General features: G+C 38.5%; 1 protein-coding gene across 1 annotated transcript in view; it reads left to right on the top strand.

Moving 5' to 3' along the window:
- Window positions 1-16,498, top strand: part of LOC308705638 (uncharacterized protein) — a gene marked incomplete at its 5' end in the record, with an annotated part of 24,097 nt that extends 7,599 nt beyond the window's left edge. The window contains 5 exons of the mRNA XM_081390732.1: window positions 6,947-7,097; window positions 11,631-12,680; window positions 12,861-13,019; window positions 15,254-15,349; window positions 15,482-16,498. Of these exons, the coding sequence (XP_081246858.1) occupies window positions 6,947-7,097; window positions 11,631-12,680; window positions 12,861-13,019; window positions 15,254-15,349; window positions 15,482-15,784 (1,759 nt within the window). The 3' untranslated portion in view covers window positions 15,785-16,498. The remainder of the gene's footprint in view (window positions 1-6,946; window positions 7,098-11,630; window positions 12,681-12,860; window positions 13,020-15,253; window positions 15,350-15,481) is intronic.
- Window positions 16,499-18,370: the final 1,872 nt, after the last annotated feature.

Genomic DNA, 18,370 nt, shown 5'->3' with positions numbered 1-18,370 from the left:
AGTAAAGAGTAAACATGAAGCTCAAATATGTGTGTGTGTGTGTGTGTGTGTGTGTGTGTGTGTGTGTGTGTGTGTGTGTTGGGTGTGTGAGAAAACGCATGCATGGTATGTGTGTGTGAGTGTATGTGTGTGTGTGAGTGAGTGTTTGAGCCTGTGACTGTTTGAATAACGAGACGAGAAAAGTGCACTGTGTGTTTGTTTGTCTTAAAACGCGAGATGCGCGTGTAAGCGTAAGAAGTACGCTACAGTGACGTGGAGATTGCGTCACAGTGACGTGGAGATTGCGTCACATATTTGTTTATTTATATTAAAAACGCGAGAAGCGCGTGCAAGCGTATGAGGTGCGCTGCAGTGGCGTGGAGATTGCGTCACAGTGACGTGGAGATTGCGTCACATATTTGTTTATTTATATTAAAAACGCAAGAAGTGCGTGTAGCGTATGAGGTGCGCTGCAGTGACGTGGAGATTGCGTCACATATTTGTTTGTTTGTCTTTAAACGCAGAAGTGCGTGCAAGCGTATGAGGTGCGCTGCAGTGGCGTGGAGATTGCGTCACATGTATGTTTATTTGTTTTAAACGCAGAAGTGCGTGTAAGCGTATGAGGTGCGCTGTAGTGGCGTGGAGATTGCGTCACATATTTGTTTGTCTTAAAAACGCAAGAAGTGCGAATTAAGTGCGTCAAAAGGTGCAAAAGCACACTATTTGTTTGTCTGTCTGTAAGAAAATATCTGCAGAAGTGCAGAGAGAGGATTGAGAGAGGATATTAAATATATATATATATATGTGGGTGTGTAAAATTACACTAATTCGAGTGAGAATTATTAGTGATCTTTTATAGAATAAGTGGGTTAAAGCAAAAGTGATCAGGAGATATAAGATCATTATTATATTACGATATAGGAAAATCTTAGGGAGAAGAGCAGAGAAGGGGTGCTTGTCCGGTCTGGGTGTGTAGTCAGATGTCCGGTCCGGGCGTGGTGCCAGATTATTATTAGAGCGCTATCAGTAGCACAGAGAGGACTGCAGAAAGACAACAAAGAAAGAGTTTTCAATACATGTGTAAAGAGAGTATTCTTTTAAGGGAAAATTGATAATTTTTTATAAAATAAATAGATAATAAAGAAAAACAAGCTGAAATAAGTGTTTTGAACTAAAAAACCTGAATGAGTATTAAATATATATATGTATAAAAAGAGCATTGTTTTAAGTAAAATTGCTAATGAGTTTTATTGAAGAAAAAGAACAAGTTGAAATAAGTGGTCTCAGTAAAACTGAATAGAAGATATACAATTATCATTATATTAAGTCAGAGAAAAATGCAAAGGAGCAGAGGGGAGGGGGTAACAGCTGTTCAGTCTGGGCATATGGCCAGAGCATAGAGGAGGGAGTACCGGTTGTCCGGTCTGGGCATACGGCCAGAGCATAGAGGAGGGAGTACCGGTTGTCCGGTCCGGGCATACTGCCAGCTGTCTGTCTACTTTGCCAGCTGAGTGTTTATTTTGCCGGCTTGTCTGTTTATCTTGTCAGCTGTCTGCTTATCTTGTCGGCTGTCCGCTTACTTTGTCGGCTGTCACTCTTATTTTGATGCGCTGTCTGGTTTATTTTGGTATTACCAATTTATCCTGGACGAGCTGTCGATTTATTCTGTGCCAGTTGTCAATTTATCCTGGGCTAGTTGTCAATTTATCCTGGACTAGTTGTCAGTTTATCCTGGGCGGGTTGTCAATCTATTCTGGTCAGTTGTCAATCTATTCTGGTCAGTTGTCGGTCTGTTCTGGGCTGGCTGCCAAGTTTATTCAGAGCAAGCTATCAAATTTATTCTGGGCATACTACCAGAAAGGCACTAGCAATAAATCTTATAAGCATGTTGAGCTGCAAGTGAAAATCAAATTTAACAAAAGCTAAGCAGAGGACTTGATTTAAAATAATACAAGGTTACATCAACTAAAATTGGATGGATGGTGAAAAGCAAATTAGTAAAAAAGGGTACAAAGATATAATTATCAGAGAACAAGAAATATTCCAAAAAGCTGGCCTTGTCGATTATTTGGCCATTTGCCAGACTGCAGGCGTTGTGATCCACACAGAGAAACACAGCCTTTGCTAAAAAAGGACTGAGCTAACAAGCATTGTTTCTGCATTTATAAAAAAAAAAAAAAAAATAATAATAATATCAAATGAATGAATGAAAGTGTGTGATTGAAATCCCGGGTGTATGAATGAGGTGTGAATTAAACTAAGCATAATTGTATGTGAAGTGAAGAACCAAAGAAGATAGAAGGGAAGTAAGGAAATACAGAAAACTGATAAAGCTTTCTTCAAGAAGTTTAAAAAGTAAGAAAGAAATGTGGGACGGACTTACCGATTATGAAAAAGATAAATATAGGAGGTGGAGCAGAAGGCAAAGAGAAGAGGAAAAATTAAGGCAGGCACTAGAACTAACAAAAGGCATAAGAAATCATTTTTGGTTGGAAAAGGAATTCATAAATGAAGAAGGACAAAGACAGGAACTGACTAATCAAAAAAGAGATGAACTCCTGCGAAATGTGGTAAAAATTACAAATATTAATCAACTTGAAATTGAATGGCCGCACGTGAATTGGACTGAAATAATTAAAAACCAAATAACTTTTGAAGCCCTAAGGCCACATTTGAACAAATTCAGCCTGCCCAAGTCTCTAATTCTGGAATTAATGTTATCCACTTCAGAAATAAAACTAAAACCACTGTATATCCCATACCTGAAAAGAAATGCAGGGATGTATTGGCCTCAGGGGCTGGGAGGAGCAATAATATTGCAGAACCTCTACATGACAGTGGGTTCTTGCATAAGGCCAGTGAGGTGGGAAAGTGGCGCAGTTTTTGAAGTTAAAGTCGGATAGGGAGGAGAAATTAGACCAGCACAGGTAGATATTTGGACACTGGAAAAACTGGTGGTAGTGGTAGTTTTGAGGAGCAACCCCAACCATACCAGTCATATGTTGGTAGAAATTCATGAAAAGACAGAAGTGAAGTCAGTTGTCAAAAAGAGCAGTCAGTAACAACTGGAAATGTTGCAATGGTGGACAAATAGGAGAGGCAGGAGAGGAAACGGGAAGACAAATCTTAAAAAAAAAAAATTGAAATAATTTGGCTTTGCCTCTTCATTGTTACAAAAAATAAAATAAAATAAATAAAGTAAAAGTGTGTGCACGTAAAATGCACAGATTAAGACTGTTTGAAAAAGAACGATATTCATTTATAAAAAGAAACTAGAATCATGTAAGAACACTTGTTTCTCTCTCATATAGCAAAGTAAAAGGTGACTGTGATATGAGAAAGAGAGGCAGAAAGGAGGGGCTGCAAGAAGATAGTGAGACTGCATGTGTGTGTGTGAGGAAGGAAAGGAGGGAGATAGAGAGAAAGAGTTCACCTTTCCTAGTTGTGGCTAGCATATAAACCAGAAAGTGAGTAACCATTTCTAACATACACTTTGAACAACACTTTGAGAGATTTTATTTTGTAACTGTCATCGCAGTTTTTTCACCTTCTGACACATGAAGAAAAAGAACACGTGGTCTAGAGTGAGAGATAATTACGAGGCAGAGGAGAATGGATTGTGGAAAGAAAGAAAAGATGAGAATGATGTTCAAGAGGCATTAAAACTAGCCTACTATTAAGAATCACTTCTGGTTAGAAAAAGAGTTCATAGATAATGAAGGGCAGAGACAGGAGTTAACAGACCAAGGGCAGCAGGGCATTTAGCCCATAACTGTAAATGACCACTCAGAAGGTGTAAAAGAAAGGAATAATGTGAAAGTGACGTGTATTAATGTGGGTTTGAAAGTAGAGCAGTATTTAAATGACAATTTTAAAGTTTTCGTCTGAGAAAGAATTAAGAATGTGAACACAGTGATAAAGAAAGTAAAAAGAATGTGCGAGTAAATGAGGGAGAAAAGAAAGTTAAATGAAAGTTGATAGATGGAAGTCGTAAGAAGATTGAAGGTTAAAATAAGGTTGAAAAATTTAAGTCTTAAGGGAATAAAAATAATTGATACGAAATTAACCTGAAGGAAAATATAAAAATTGCTTAAATGTTAGTTGACTGGTCTATGGGGGAATTAAATTAATAAGCAGGCCTAACAGGGATTGATATGGAGGATTGCGCAAACTGGTGGCCATCAAAAACACTGGAGTTTTCTAAAGACGTAGCCTGTGATGTTTGCATCTTGTTGTCCCTGGGGGACAGTTTTAGATTTGAGCCATTGCAGAAATTGAGATCTTTGGATCGTGTTACTTAAAATAACTTGTGCATTGTGTTGAATGAGCAGGATTGGGTGACCATAAACAGACATTTTTAACAGCCATACTGTATTATACACATTTCACAGTAATGAGACTTATTGATTTAATCCTAAAATGCTTGAGAGAGTAGAGATCAATATAACGAGTGATAAAAATACTATATATTTGACTAAAAATAAGGCAACTCAGACAGACTGAAAGACCGCTATTTTCTGCATACTGCAAAGAAGAAAAATGCTTGCTCTTTTCTGCAAAGAAGAACTTGCTTTATTAAAATTGCATGGGGAAACTGCTGTTATCAACCAGATGATACTCCTGAAATGCAGGGACAATTGAAAGAGATGGTTGCAGAATTTATAAAGGATGATTTGATTCATGCGGATCTCTGAGTGTTTAATTTCCAAATGACACCAGACAACTTTTGGGACGGCTGTGCAACAAGTGAGAGCAAGAAACATAAGGACACGGCTGCAGAGAAAAGAAGAGGCGTTCAGTTGGTGGGCCTTCATCCCCTCTGAAAGAGGAAGTTGAAACTTCTGGAGGGCCGGTATGGACAAAGACTGTGTTGATGCAGAAACAACCAAGAAAACCACCCTGCCATCATGCAAAATTGCCTCCTCCGTGGCTTGGCCAAAAGCCAGACTGAGGAGAGGCAGAGAGACAACAGCATCCAGAGTCAAACCACTATGTCCAAACATGACACCAGACCCTTGAATGCCAACAAAGACTGACAGATCAAATGCATCAGATGAGGAGGGAAACATTCAGACAGCAGCCCAACCAGTTCAACTGATCGCTGGTCCAAGCAGAAGGACTTCATCCTTTACTGAGTGGGCACAGGTGATGCGTTTTCAATGATCACTACAGAGACCGCTTCACATTTCATTGATTGGCCATATTAATTGTATTTTGATTATTCACTGGTCCAACAGCAGTTCTCTATATTCTGTGAAACTGACACTCTATATTTGCTTTCTTTCAATAGACATTAGTCCAGCTGTAAGCATTAAAAAAATGGGAGGGGAAGTGTTTGCATGACTCAATAATTAACTACAACTGACACTGAACTTAGCATAGTGAGGGACTAATGCATTAACCAACTAGGGGTAAATGCATAATTAGATAATTGATGATGTTGTTCATTGAACAGAGAGTTTTTGGGCTCTGCTTTCAAGACAGAGCTGATATAAGCTTGAGTGATACTGAGCTCTCTATCAGGAAAAGAGGACATAATATGTTCAACAACAAAAATGTGGATGATAAAGCTATGGTGCTGGTCACTCCATCTTGGTCAATTGTCAATTTTAAATTTTTTTAATTTTTTTTAGGTTTAAGAAAAAAAATAGTGACTACACAAATTACAAACACGTGATGTCACAAGTGCTGTCATTACCGGGGATTGCACGATGTTAATATTGTTGGTCATGAATTTGAGATTATGCTGAAATCTCCAGTCATTTAAAAGAGCATCTAATAAGCAACAGAAGAAAAGATTTTGAAGAGAAATTAAATTAACAGATGAATGACAAATCAGATAAGAGACATTGATAATGTTTTTTTTCAAATGACAGCATGTCCCAACCTACTAGAAATGTATCTATTAGACATTGAAATTTGTGGTTTATGACAGCATTGTTTAACACAATCAAATGGCAACTGATATCGACCAACTGTGTTATTCAAAACATTTAGACACTGTCACACGGGGAATGACACATTGCCTACATTCAGCAGCTTTTGTCATCAGAGTTGTGTTACCAATTTACAATTGGTTGTATTCGCACCTTGGAATTTAGAATAGATAATTGAATATAAAATTAAGTCTATCATTGGTCAAGAAGACATAAGCAAAACCCTCAACTTCAGACTGTTGGACAAATGAAGTATTAAAAGACAAATAATTACACTAGCAACCCTTTTTACTATTTTAATTTCAGATGCGCATGGTTTCGACCATTGCGCAAGGAGGGAGATTATTTGAGAATTATTAGAAAAATAAAATTAGAAAAATAAAAAAGACTATAATGTCAGAAAAGGAACAGCAAGTCCAATATGATCTATCTCAGTTCCAGAAGGACCCTTCAAACATCTAGTGATGGATTATGTGGACATGATCAAATCAGTAATAGGAAAAAGATACAGATACAGTTTTCATAGATTTAGCATATAGGTCGAAGCAGAACCCTCAGCAGACCAAGGAGCAGAAACTGATAAAAAATGTAACCAAAGAAGTCATCCCAAGATTCGGCATACCATCTCAGATTAGCTCTGACAATCAACAGAACAATTAAGACTAAGATCAAGCAATGGATGCCTTAGGTCATCAGCTAAAATACACCAGCAAAATGACATGGCAAAACAGACAAGCTCTGAATTGGCTACTGGCAGAAAAAGGAGGGGTATGTGTGATGTTTGGAATTGACTGTTGCACCTTTATTCCAAATAATACAGCCTCTGATTGAGCTTTTACTAGGGCCATGAAGAAGCTGAAGGACCTGAGACAAGATATCACTGGAAATGAGGGGAGAAACAGACACATTGGATACTGGTTTGACTCTATATTTGGGTCCTGGAAAGAATGGTTCATTAAGGTGGGAATAATAATAGCCGTGGTTGTTGTTGTTTTTCTTCTGTTGTTCTGTTGTGTTGTGCCTTTCTTCAGATCCGTGCTAGCCAATGCAGCGGCCAAACAGATGATCAATGTGCTAATAGGACAATCAGGAGTTGACACTGGATGCAACAACACAAGAGTGCATTCCATTGGCCCAGGCATGGATGAGTTGATGACTTTTTATAAGGATCTGGATGGTAGAGTAAGGAATAAGGGCACCTTACTACTTTTAATACATTTATGACTATGTTTTTGGTAAGGAAGGGAGATAGCCCCACTGTGTATTTTATTTTGGGGTAAAAATAGATAGAAGGATTAGATTGTGGGTAGAGTAGGAAGTTAGTTAGAGGGGTTTTTGTATTTCTTTATTGTTTTCATAAGGGCCCTTTTCCTGAAAATATTTCACTCATATAGTCTCTTTGATTATATTTACTCATATAATCTTTTTGAATATATTATACCCATATAATCTTATTTAGAATGCTGCTACATATAATTAACCAACTGTTTACTTATATAATCTTAGTGTATGAGAGGGGACGCTAGAAGGTTTAAAGCAGGTCATTGCCCGTGGTACGAGGTAATGCAACCAGACATAAAGGGAAAAGATAAGAATGTTTTTATCAGTAATAATCACTTTATTTACTTTTACTTTTTACTTTTTATGTTTTCGTATATTCATGTAACAAATTAGAAGACAGAAAATTACCTGCATTTGGGCCACTGGAACATGTATATAGCTATGGTGCAAAAGAGGAATTATTTGCAAGCGCGGTCATCAACTGTTGAAGAAACAAGAGCTGACTCAACTGGTGGTTTAAAAACCCGCTGTCTGCTCCAACACCAGATAGTGCCAACAGCAGGACCAGGGCACCTCTGGAAACGATGGAGCAACCCAGATAGCACTCCAGGCCACCGGAAGCGCCTGCGCAGTACCTCTGGCACCGATGGATAGATATTAAACTCCAAGTTTATGCAGCAGGATAGGTTGAAAGTTTGAAGTATTAAATAACACATCCCTTAAAATGATGATATGACAGGAAGATGAGATCTTTTACTCCACCCTAGCCAAGTGGGGGTGGAGATGTTTGGTCTCATTCTTCCTCCAGGATGTACCTTTGTGATGAGGTCTTTTGGTAAAAGATGGATGGTCTATATTGACCATATTGGAGATGTGAAGAAAGAAGAGTGACTTGCTCATGAAGGTACATTCTGGAAAATAATAGTTGAAGGTGGGACTTGAATTAGTCCCAAAGGGGGGATGTGTTGGAGAATTTCATCTCTCATACATGAGTCCAATCTAAATGCATGGATATTAGGGATGCTAGGCCTAAAATAGAGGTGGCCTAAAATCATGGGAAACAGAGAGAACAGGTCAAAGGGAATAAAATGATGGGAAACACTGAACCTGTCAAAAGTGTTTACGAGGACAAAAACTGAAAAAAGAGGTTGTGTGAGGACAGGATAAAAACTGTGTGAAAGGCTGTCTAAGGACAAGAGTGGAAAAGTACCCGAAAAACCATATATGAAATCATATCTAATAAGGCGCATGCGCCAGTATGACCACCAATAGAAATTAGACATTAATGCAGGTGTCTCTAATCGTGGTGAAGTGATAAGGAGGAGCAAAGAGAAAAAGATAACTGTATGAATGCTAATTGGACACCCAAATGGACATTGAATGACGTAAAAAAGGGTATAAAACATGTGTGCAGACCATTGTAAGATCAGATGTCCGGATGGCCAGCCGGCTTCTCACTTTATTGTTTGTCAATAAAGTTATTTCTCCTGAGACCTGAAACTTAGACTCTGAAAGATTTCTTCTGAGACCTGAACCAGATTTTGAACACTTGAACCAAAGATCATGAATTCGCCACAACATTCTCCATAAGATTAATGATGCTGTCTTGGAAACAAATCCATTAATTGTAAGCACTCAAGGAAAGGGTGCATTGGCCACTGATCACAGGAGAAATCTTTTTTTTAAAGATAAGTTCCCTGTAATTCAGCCTACTGAGTATACATATAAAATAACCCATAAACAAACATTTGTTTATGTTTCAATCATCCAGGTTCTTGAAACTTTGTTGAGACAGCCAGATTTTGTGGAGAAGTTGGTGTTTAGTCAGAGGGACAACCCAGGTCAGTTTTGCTCTTTTCGAGACGGACAATTCTACAAAGACAATGGTCTTCTGGGTGTGCAAGATGCAAGTATCTCTATAGGACTTTACATAGATGACCTGGAACTATGTAATCCTTTGGGGTCCTCAAAAAAAATCCATAAAATTACTGCTGTCTATTGGATTTTGTTGAATTTACCAAGCAAGTTTCGTTCTACTCTCCCCCTAATTCAACTGGCTTGTCTTGGAAAAACTGTCGATGTCAGACAATTTGGGTATGATGCCTTTCTTTATCCTTTGATTAAGGATCTTGGATTTCTTGAAAAGACAGGAGTGTATATTGAGGCTCTAGATACGTTTGTAAAGGGAACAGTGTTCTGTGTCTGTGCTGATAACCTTGGTGCACATAGCTTAGCAGGTTTTCAGGAAGCTTTCAATGTCGAAAAATTCTGCAGATTTTGTTGCATCAGTCGAGACCAAATTGGAAATTGTGAGCCAAGGAACTTTCCACTGAGAACTGTGACGCAACACGATTCTTTTGTGGAACAACTCAAATTGAGTGATAAGCCTAACCCATGTGTGAATGGTGTTAAATCATCCTGTGCTTTAAGTAAGTTGTCTTTCTTCCACCCAGTTACTGGATTTCCCCCTGATCTTTTGCATGATCTATTTGAAGGTGTTGTCGCAGTGGAGTTAAGTTTGTGTTTGAAAGAATTGATTAGAAAAGGTTTCATTACATTCGATGGACTGAATAACCGCATAAAACAGTTTCCATACAAATTCTCTGATTTGGTCAACAAGCCACAGGCAATTACAAAGACAAGCCTTGCATCTGGAAAGGTAAACGGTAACGGACATGAAAACTGGGCACTTTTACGTCTGCTACCTCTCTTGATCGGGAACTATATACCTGAACAAGAGCAGTCATGGGAAATTTTAATGGACCTTAAAGAGATTGTGGAGATTACAGTGTCTACTACGTTATCAGAGGGAACATTATGTTACTTAGGGAATAAATTGTCTGACCATCGACAGTTACTCACTGACACCTTTCCTGAATTCAAGTTGAAACCAAAGCATCACTTCATTGATCACTATGTGCATCTCACACGGTGCTTTGGGCCATTAGTGGATCTGTGGACGTTTAGATTTGAGTCTAAGCATAGTTTTTTCAAACAGGCAATTAATGATGCTCACTGTTTTAAGAATGTACTACTCACCCTTTCCACAAAGCATCAACAGTTCATGGCATATCTTCTTGACACACAGCAATTGTTCAAGCCAAAATTGCATGTTGGTAGTGTAGATAGAGTGAAAATATCATCTTTAGATGAAAAGCTCAGGACAGTACTAGAAAAGAAGTACCCAAATGAAGATGATGTGTCTCTTGCCAAAGAAGTACATTTGTATGGGACCCAGTATGTGAGGGACATGATAGTGTCTGCAGGTGAATGCAGTGGACTGCCAGAATTCTTTAGAATACTACACATATTGGTGGACAAGTGGTGGAAAGTGTATTTTGTCACCACAAGGTTATCATCTTGGTACATGGAACATTATCGGTCTTACCAACTCATTGATAACTGTCACTCAGATGTAGAGATCCTGGATCCAGAGACTTTGAACGACTACCACCCATTGGCTGCATACCAAGTTGCTAGAACTTTGATGGTGACCCCAAGGGCTTGGCTACTGCAGTAAATTGAAATGGTAAGCACCTTTCTGTTTGTATATTTTCATAATTTTGTCATGTGTTAATGACTTGATTTTAAGTGTTCAAGGTACAGTCATGGCCAAAAGTATTGGCACCCCTCCAGATGTGTTGGTTTTCGAGCAAAACTCACAAACTTTTGAAGGTGTTTTTATGTAATAAACAAAACAAGGTTATTTTCAATAGCTCAACAGAACTGAAACAACAAAAATTGGTTTCCTCAAATTCAACACAAAATATCACCAACATACTGTGGGAAGTGAACACTGCATGGTCAAAAGTATTGGCACTCAAAATAACTGTCTTTTGCAGTGATACAAGCACACTTTTCATTGTTAAAATCCACAGCTAAGGTTATGGATAGTCAGACGTCAGCTGTGGTAGCATTCCTGAGAAGTATAAGCCCATTTCTAAAGGATAATAAACTCGATTCTACTTGAAGAAAACCTCATACTGTCCATTTAAACCAACAGAAATGTATAGTAAGTAAACTGGAGAATTTTGTCCATTAGAAATGGGCTGATATTTCTCAGGAGTGCTACCACAGCTGACGTCTGACTACCCATAACCTTAGCACTGGATTTTAACAATGAAAAGTGTGCTTTTATCACGGCAAAAGACACTTCTTGTGAAGGGTGCCAATACTTTCGACCATACAGTATTCACTTCCCGCAGTATTTTGGTGATATATTCTGTTACATTTAGGGAAACCAATTGTTGTTTCAGTTGTGTTGAGTTATTGAAAATATCCTGGTTTGGTTATTTTATCAAAAAACCTTCAAAAGTGTGCGAATTTTGCTTAAAAGCAACAATTCTTGAGGTGCGCCAATACTTTTGGCCATGACTGTATATGGCTTCAGTTTAAAGTGTCATGCAAATATCTGTTCTTCTTTTGTCCTCACAGGCTTTGTTGCTTCTGGTCCACATAAATCCCAAACTCGTCCGTAAGATTCGGCTGACCAAAGCTCCTGAAACTTTAGAGGAACTGTACAATGAACTGCGTCAAAAACTTGAACTTGTGGGTGAATTCTGTATACAGTATGAAGACTCAGACTTTGGCCAGGCAGTTTGCAACCTGACTGACATAGCAGAGTTACCTTCAGAAAAGGCTGTCTTGCATATTCTGTGGAGCAATGAGGACATGCCATCACCACCACCTCCAACACCAACTCGGTCTTCCTCTATCTCTTCCCTTGACACAGCCATCATTGGATCTCCAGACTCAATCCATAGCTTATCTTCAGTTGTGCGGACATATAGGAGGAATGTTTCACAGTGGCCCACTCCGTTCCCAGTACCAGAATTCTCATATGACGTTGAACTGATACTCCGCAAGGGGAATGACACGTTTGAAATATCAGGGAAGGGTTTACATGTAACCAGAGATGTGAAAAAAGAGATTCTGGACAAGTTGGCACAAGAAATATTTTCTGTGAAAGCCTACCCTGAAAAACATGAGTTCGATTCTGTTGCTGCTGAACTTGTCAACAAACATCCCTGCCTCAAAGAGCCTGGTGGTGGTACTGGATATGCAGGATGGACAACCAGCATAAAGTACAAGATGGGGAACTACAGATCAAAACTACGTCAAGCTGGTTGTAATGAGGTTGGTGTCAACAGGAGATCAAGAAGGGAGGAGGCGGATGATCATGGTGTCAACAGGCGAAGAAGAGATGATGATGATGGGGGTCCGGAGGGAAGGTTTTCCTTGAAAAAAACAAAACGAGGTGAGGTCAACCATGTACCAGATCACCCTGAAAGCTACACTGAGGATGACTTGGAAGACCTGAGGTCTTCCCTGGTTGAAGCCATGAAGAAGAAAAACAAGGACATGGAGTTCATCAGACAGAAGATGGACATCACATTCTCCCTTAGGAGAATGGAAATTGTAGAGATGGAGCCCATGGTCTCAGAGGTTCTGGAGAGGTGGCCCGGTCTATTTCTTGAAGAACAGGTAAGGCATCTTTTTTTTCTTGAACTTGGTGCATTTGTTTACATTTGTGTTATGTTTTTTTTTTTTCATAATAGTGTATGTAGGTTCATTTGTATCATGGCTTTGAGTTTGCAGTCTTAATTATAACAATGAAATCACACTATCAGCTTGTTGTATTTGTATTGTATTTGTTTCATTCAGATTTGTCAAGAGTTCACTCGTGTGACCACCAAGGACCTGATGGGAACATTTACAGCTGCCCTTGAGATGTTCACCCCTCGTCTGCTGAAATTGTATCGTGCCAGGAGGGGCACCTTTAGTCGAGAGATGGAAACCCTTTTGGAAATGCTTGACAAACAGGTTGTTATATTGACTACAAGGCCTTTTCTTCAGTTTGTCCACTAATATTTAAACCATTAATCAAGAAGGAACTACCAAGCTAGCACTCTGCACTTTTGATGTAATATAACTCAATTCTTTTTTTGCACCAGCTACGTTGGTGAGCGAGTTCCATCTTGATTGACTATTTAATACAGTAATATTTAAAGGATACATTCACGGTTTTGCACTTTCAACCCCCTCTCTGGGTTGATGAAATAGAGTGTTTGACACCAGAATTTTGACTATTGGTCCAGTCTTGAGCTTTTGGCTGATTTAGAATCGGCCCTGCCATGCTTCAGAATGGCTAGCTACATGCATTCACAAACCTGTCTTTAAATCAACCCTAAACGTTCGTTTTCAAAGATGTGCAACTCACCGATTGGTTAGTCGTGTTTGTTGAGTGTTCGTCAAACACTATTTCATCAAAGATAACCCAGAAAGGGGGTTCAAAGTGCAAAATAGTGAACTTATCCTTAAAGGGGGGGTGAATTGCTGTTTCATGCATACTGAGTTTTTTACACTGTTAAAGAGTTGGATTCCATTGCTAAACATGGACAAAGTTTCAAAAGTTAAGTTGTACGTTTGAAGGAGTATTTTTGTTCCAAAAATACTCCTTCTGGTTTGTCACAAGTTTCGGAGGGTTTTTTTCGAGTATGGCTCTCTCTTACGTAAGAGAGGGCGGAATTTCCTTATATGGGTCCTCAGGGCTCTTCTCCGCAGGCGCGCGCGCACTCGTAGACCAGAGAGAGAAGAGAGCGAAAGCAGTACGTTACCTCAAAGCGCTATGCTCGGCTTTTAGGGAAGTCAATGTCACCAAAGAAGTGTGTTTTTGGTTGCCAGGGCAAGACAACCCTGCACAGATTCCCAAAGAACCCAGCGTTAAGGGAACAGTGGATGGAGTTTGTTTTTCCTGAGCATAAACGGAGTTGTGTAGACTGTTCGTTCCCTGCATTTCGACGATGATTGTTTTATAAACAAAGCCCATATCGACGGATGTGCAGATCGTCTAATGCTTAAGGATCGAGCAGTCACAATGATAAAGGTTCGCTGTCGCATGCGGTGAGTAAAGTGCTTCAAATGTCTCTCTGTGTTGTTGTTAGCTCGGTTAGCACTATAGCACACCGCCCACACGGCCCGCCCCCAGCCGCTCGTTTTTTTCTGGAAAGACTCGGTACAGCCTATCTTTACATTATAAATATAATAAAACTAAAGACGTTTTGGAGATATGAAGGATGCAATACTACTCTATAGGTACTCAAGATTAACAGGAGATTGAGTGAAAATGAGCAATTCACCCCCCCTTTAAAGGAGAACTCGGGTCAATTTTAACATTGAGCTCATTTTTTTGTAAATTTGGAGTGCTGTCAGTACAGAGAACAACGACAAAAATCGGTGTTGCCTACACCGTGGTATCCTCTTTTTAAAATTTGCACCCTGTTGACTTAAATGGGGCAAGTTTTAAACCTGATTTTAGCCTCTTAACATCATTGATGTGTCATTACAAGTGCCCAGCCAATGTGAGTGATTCCTTCAGAGTGAACACGAGTGAATCTGACTGCAGTAGATGTGAAAGATATAAATAAAAATGACGTTTATTCAGCCAGCGCACATACCTGTATTTACATCCTGTTTTCAGTCGAAGTCCATAGTAGTCGATTGTCGAGTTCATGCGCGTGATCATAGGTAACTAAACGTTCGTGTGAACTCGACAATCGACTACTATGGACTTCGACTGAAAACAGGATGTAAATACAGGTATGTGCGCTGGCTGAATAAACATCATTTTTATTCATATCTTTCACATCTACTGCAGTCAGATTCACTTGCGTTCACCCTGAAGGAATCACTCACATGACCTGTGCACTTGTAATGACACATCAAAGATGTTAAGAGGCTAAAAGCAGGTTTAAAACTTGCCCCATTTAAGTCAACAGGGTGCAAATTTTAAAAAGAGGATAACACGGTGTAGGCAACACGGTTTTGTCGTTGTTCTCTGTACTGACAGCACTCCAAATTTACAAAAGAATGAGCTCAATGTTAAAATTGACCCGAGTTCTCCTTTAAAAGACAAAAAGAAACACTAACAAACTAACAGAGCCTGCAATTATTTTATCTGCCTACATGCACAATTGTAGAGATTGGAATACAAATGGAAGTACATTTCACAGAACTAAACAAAAGTATTTGTTTGTCTTTATATTCTTCCAATACAGACATCTGACATCACAAGTCATCGCAGACAGGCAGCTGTGGAAGGTCTTCCCATATTTCTGCGGGAGAATGGCGAAAAGCTTTTCTCTAGATGCCTGGTGAGTGCAGCTTGGAAGACCTTCAGCTTTTAGTATTGTTGTATATCAAAGAGGCCATACACAAATAGACATCATTCTTTATTGACTAGTTTTCTACAGGACATTATTTCAGTGGTGTTTTTGTTTTGTCAGGCAACTGATGCAGATGACAAACAGATGAAAGGCATCAAGATGGGGGTCCTCACAGTGCTTGATGATAATGACGACGCAGTCATTAATATTGCCCTTGTGTTGGAGGAAACCATTGTCCTGAAAGACATCCCAGACACCCCGACTGCGCTTGCGTATCTTTTTGGCTTGCTTTATGCCCTGAACATGGAGTTCCCAAAAGACACCAGGTACACCTTTGAAGCTATCCAGCACATTTTCATGGAAATGTCCACCAATTGCTCACAGCGTGTACGGAGCTTCAAGACCAAGCTGTTAAACCAGTGATTAATTTTCCACGGGGAAGATTTATATTATCATGTTTTATCATGTCTGTTCATTTATGTTTTTGATATTTTGTAAGTCTTCACATAGACCACCCTATAGTTTTTATGTTGTTCCTTTATTATGACTAAATACAAATCTGTTATTTGTACTTGTCATATAACTGTCACGAGACTATTGATTGTTTCTCAGAGCAAGCTTTGTTTCAGCATTGCTGTTATAGTCTACATATTTGCTGGTGTGGCAAGTGTCCTTGGGGAAGATTTATTTTATCATGTCTGTTCATTTCTTATGTTTGGATATTTTGTACGTCTTCACATAGACCACCTTAGTTTTTATGTTGTTCCTTTTGATTTCCCCAACTTATTGACATGTGCCTTATTTGCTCTGGACACAAGTGCTTTATTTGAACTAAAAATAAATCTTTTATGTGTAGCCGTCATATTACTGTCAAGAGATACAGTATTGATTGTTCAGTAGAAGCAAGCTGTTTCACCATTACTGTTATAGCCTGCATGTTTGAATTTTTGGCTAATTTCAAAGTTCAGAATTCAGAAAGTTCAGATAATTTGGCTACAACTGTTTATCGGTCATCTTGAGGTATCAGGTACTGAAACCTGATGTATTTGCTTGGCCATAACATTACTTGTTTACATTGTGGAATTGTAAAGCTGTTTGTAGCAAATTTGTTCAAATAAACATGCATAAATTAACTGGTTTACTGTCAGTGGATGATTTAATGTGGGGGGTAATTTAAACTCAAAATAGTAAATTATTACAGGGGATGGTAATCTGAACTCAAAATAGTAAGCTTTTACAGACTTGAAAGTTCCAGTACCTTGAATTTAAAAAACTTAGTTGTCAGAACTTGAAAAACTTAGCTGACGCAACTTAATAATTGTAGTTCTTCAAAACTTAAAAAATTAAGTTGATATCTTCAACTCAAAAATTCTGTGCAGTCGGTTGCCTTGAAAATTTGAGTTGAACTAACTTTTTCTTTTTTACAGTGCACCATGAAACACTACAAGAAATGTAACCTGGATGAATAGGGAGTCATTATCTCTACAGCAAAAGCCCTGCAACAATTGTTTTTGTCTGCCATTTATTACACTGTTGATTTACTATCTATTTCCCTGACCATTTAGTAGTGTACAATATGTGTTCTTTTTTGTGTGTTCATGTCCTTGTGATGTGTGCGTCTTTGTCAGCTAAAAAAAAAAAAACAACAACAACAACCAAATAAACATCAACAAAAACCATAAAAATTCTATAATCCAAGATGACCGCCACCATATGACGTGACGTGTATAATATGCTAATTAGATGGGAAAATGTAATCCCTACATAAACTTTGGGTCATCTTTAATATTTCTCTAATTTACAGAAAGTCTCTATCTTTTATCACTTTTAAGATATAGCCTTTTGAAATTAAGATGTCAAAATCGAACGTTTTAGGAAAAAACCTCTGGCGCCTAAAGGGTTAAAGTGAGCATGTAAATGTGGTTTGTGTATTTTGTTTTCTAAGACACAGTATTAACATACCATAATCTTATTGTTTTTTGTTGACTGTTTCTAGGTTAACTAACATTGTTGTGTTTTGTTCTTAAAAAAGGGGAACTTATCCTGCAAAACGTATAGGCCTACTGCCATGGGCTTTATGAATTTTTTTTTTGTTTACTTGTAACATTTTCTTTTTGTAACCTTGGGTGAAGGATTTATGAGGAGTTAATAACTGTCATGTATGTCAGTATTTCTCACAATTTTCCTTGCATTTCTGTGAGGTGGGAGTATTTACAACTATTAATGTATGAAGTTGTTTATTTCCTGTATTTTCACAGTGCTGCTGGCTGAGGAAAGCCAATATTTTTCCAGGGGGACTCTGTAACGGTCACGTTGTGCTTTTATGTCAATCTGAGGTAAAATGAGAACTGTGCATGTGCGTAGAGGGTCAGCGCTTAAAAGCGGTTAAAAAGAGAAAAAGTATTAGGTGAGTGTCATTGTTTGTATCATACGGGGCTAAAATACTAATGCTAGCGCTATTGTGTATTGAATATGGACCTGTTAGCCGATGCTGGCGCTGGCTGTACTTGTTTTATTGTATGAATCAGACTAAATATTTTGTGCCTATTTGGATTGAATTTATATGAACAATGCACTGATAATTAATTATATTTAAAGCAATATTAATGTGGAATGATTATGAAGTGATCAACCATACCTGTCATCTTATTTCACTGTAATATACTCCACAACTTGGCACCGCAACCTTGTGTCTGTGTTTCATTAAACCCAGCCTTTTCCTCCTTGAGCTGAACCTAGTTCATCTGATACTTGTCTACTATTTCTACCTACCATTGCAGCACATTTTTTTAATTTGCACGTCCGTTGTTGGCCATTAAATTGTGTGCATACAGTGCTCCAATATGAAGAAATATAGTGCTGATGGAGACAGACTGCGTCTTAAATTTTGTGTTTGGGATGCAGAAACAAGGTATTGGTCACTGACAGTATTGATGGTGAAAGAACATGGAAAACAAACGATAAGAATAGAAAATGCAAATACTGAGGTGGATTTTTTTCCTGTGAATT

Source organism: Scardinius erythrophthalmus (assembly GCF_964197995.2).
Source record: "Scardinius erythrophthalmus genome assembly, chromosome: 2".
Classification (NCBI taxonomy): Eukaryota; Metazoa; Chordata; class Actinopteri; order Cypriniformes; family Leuciscidae; genus Scardinius; species Scardinius erythrophthalmus.
Note: the sequence above shows the minus strand (reverse complement) of the source record. Positions and strands in the feature narration are given on the sequence as shown.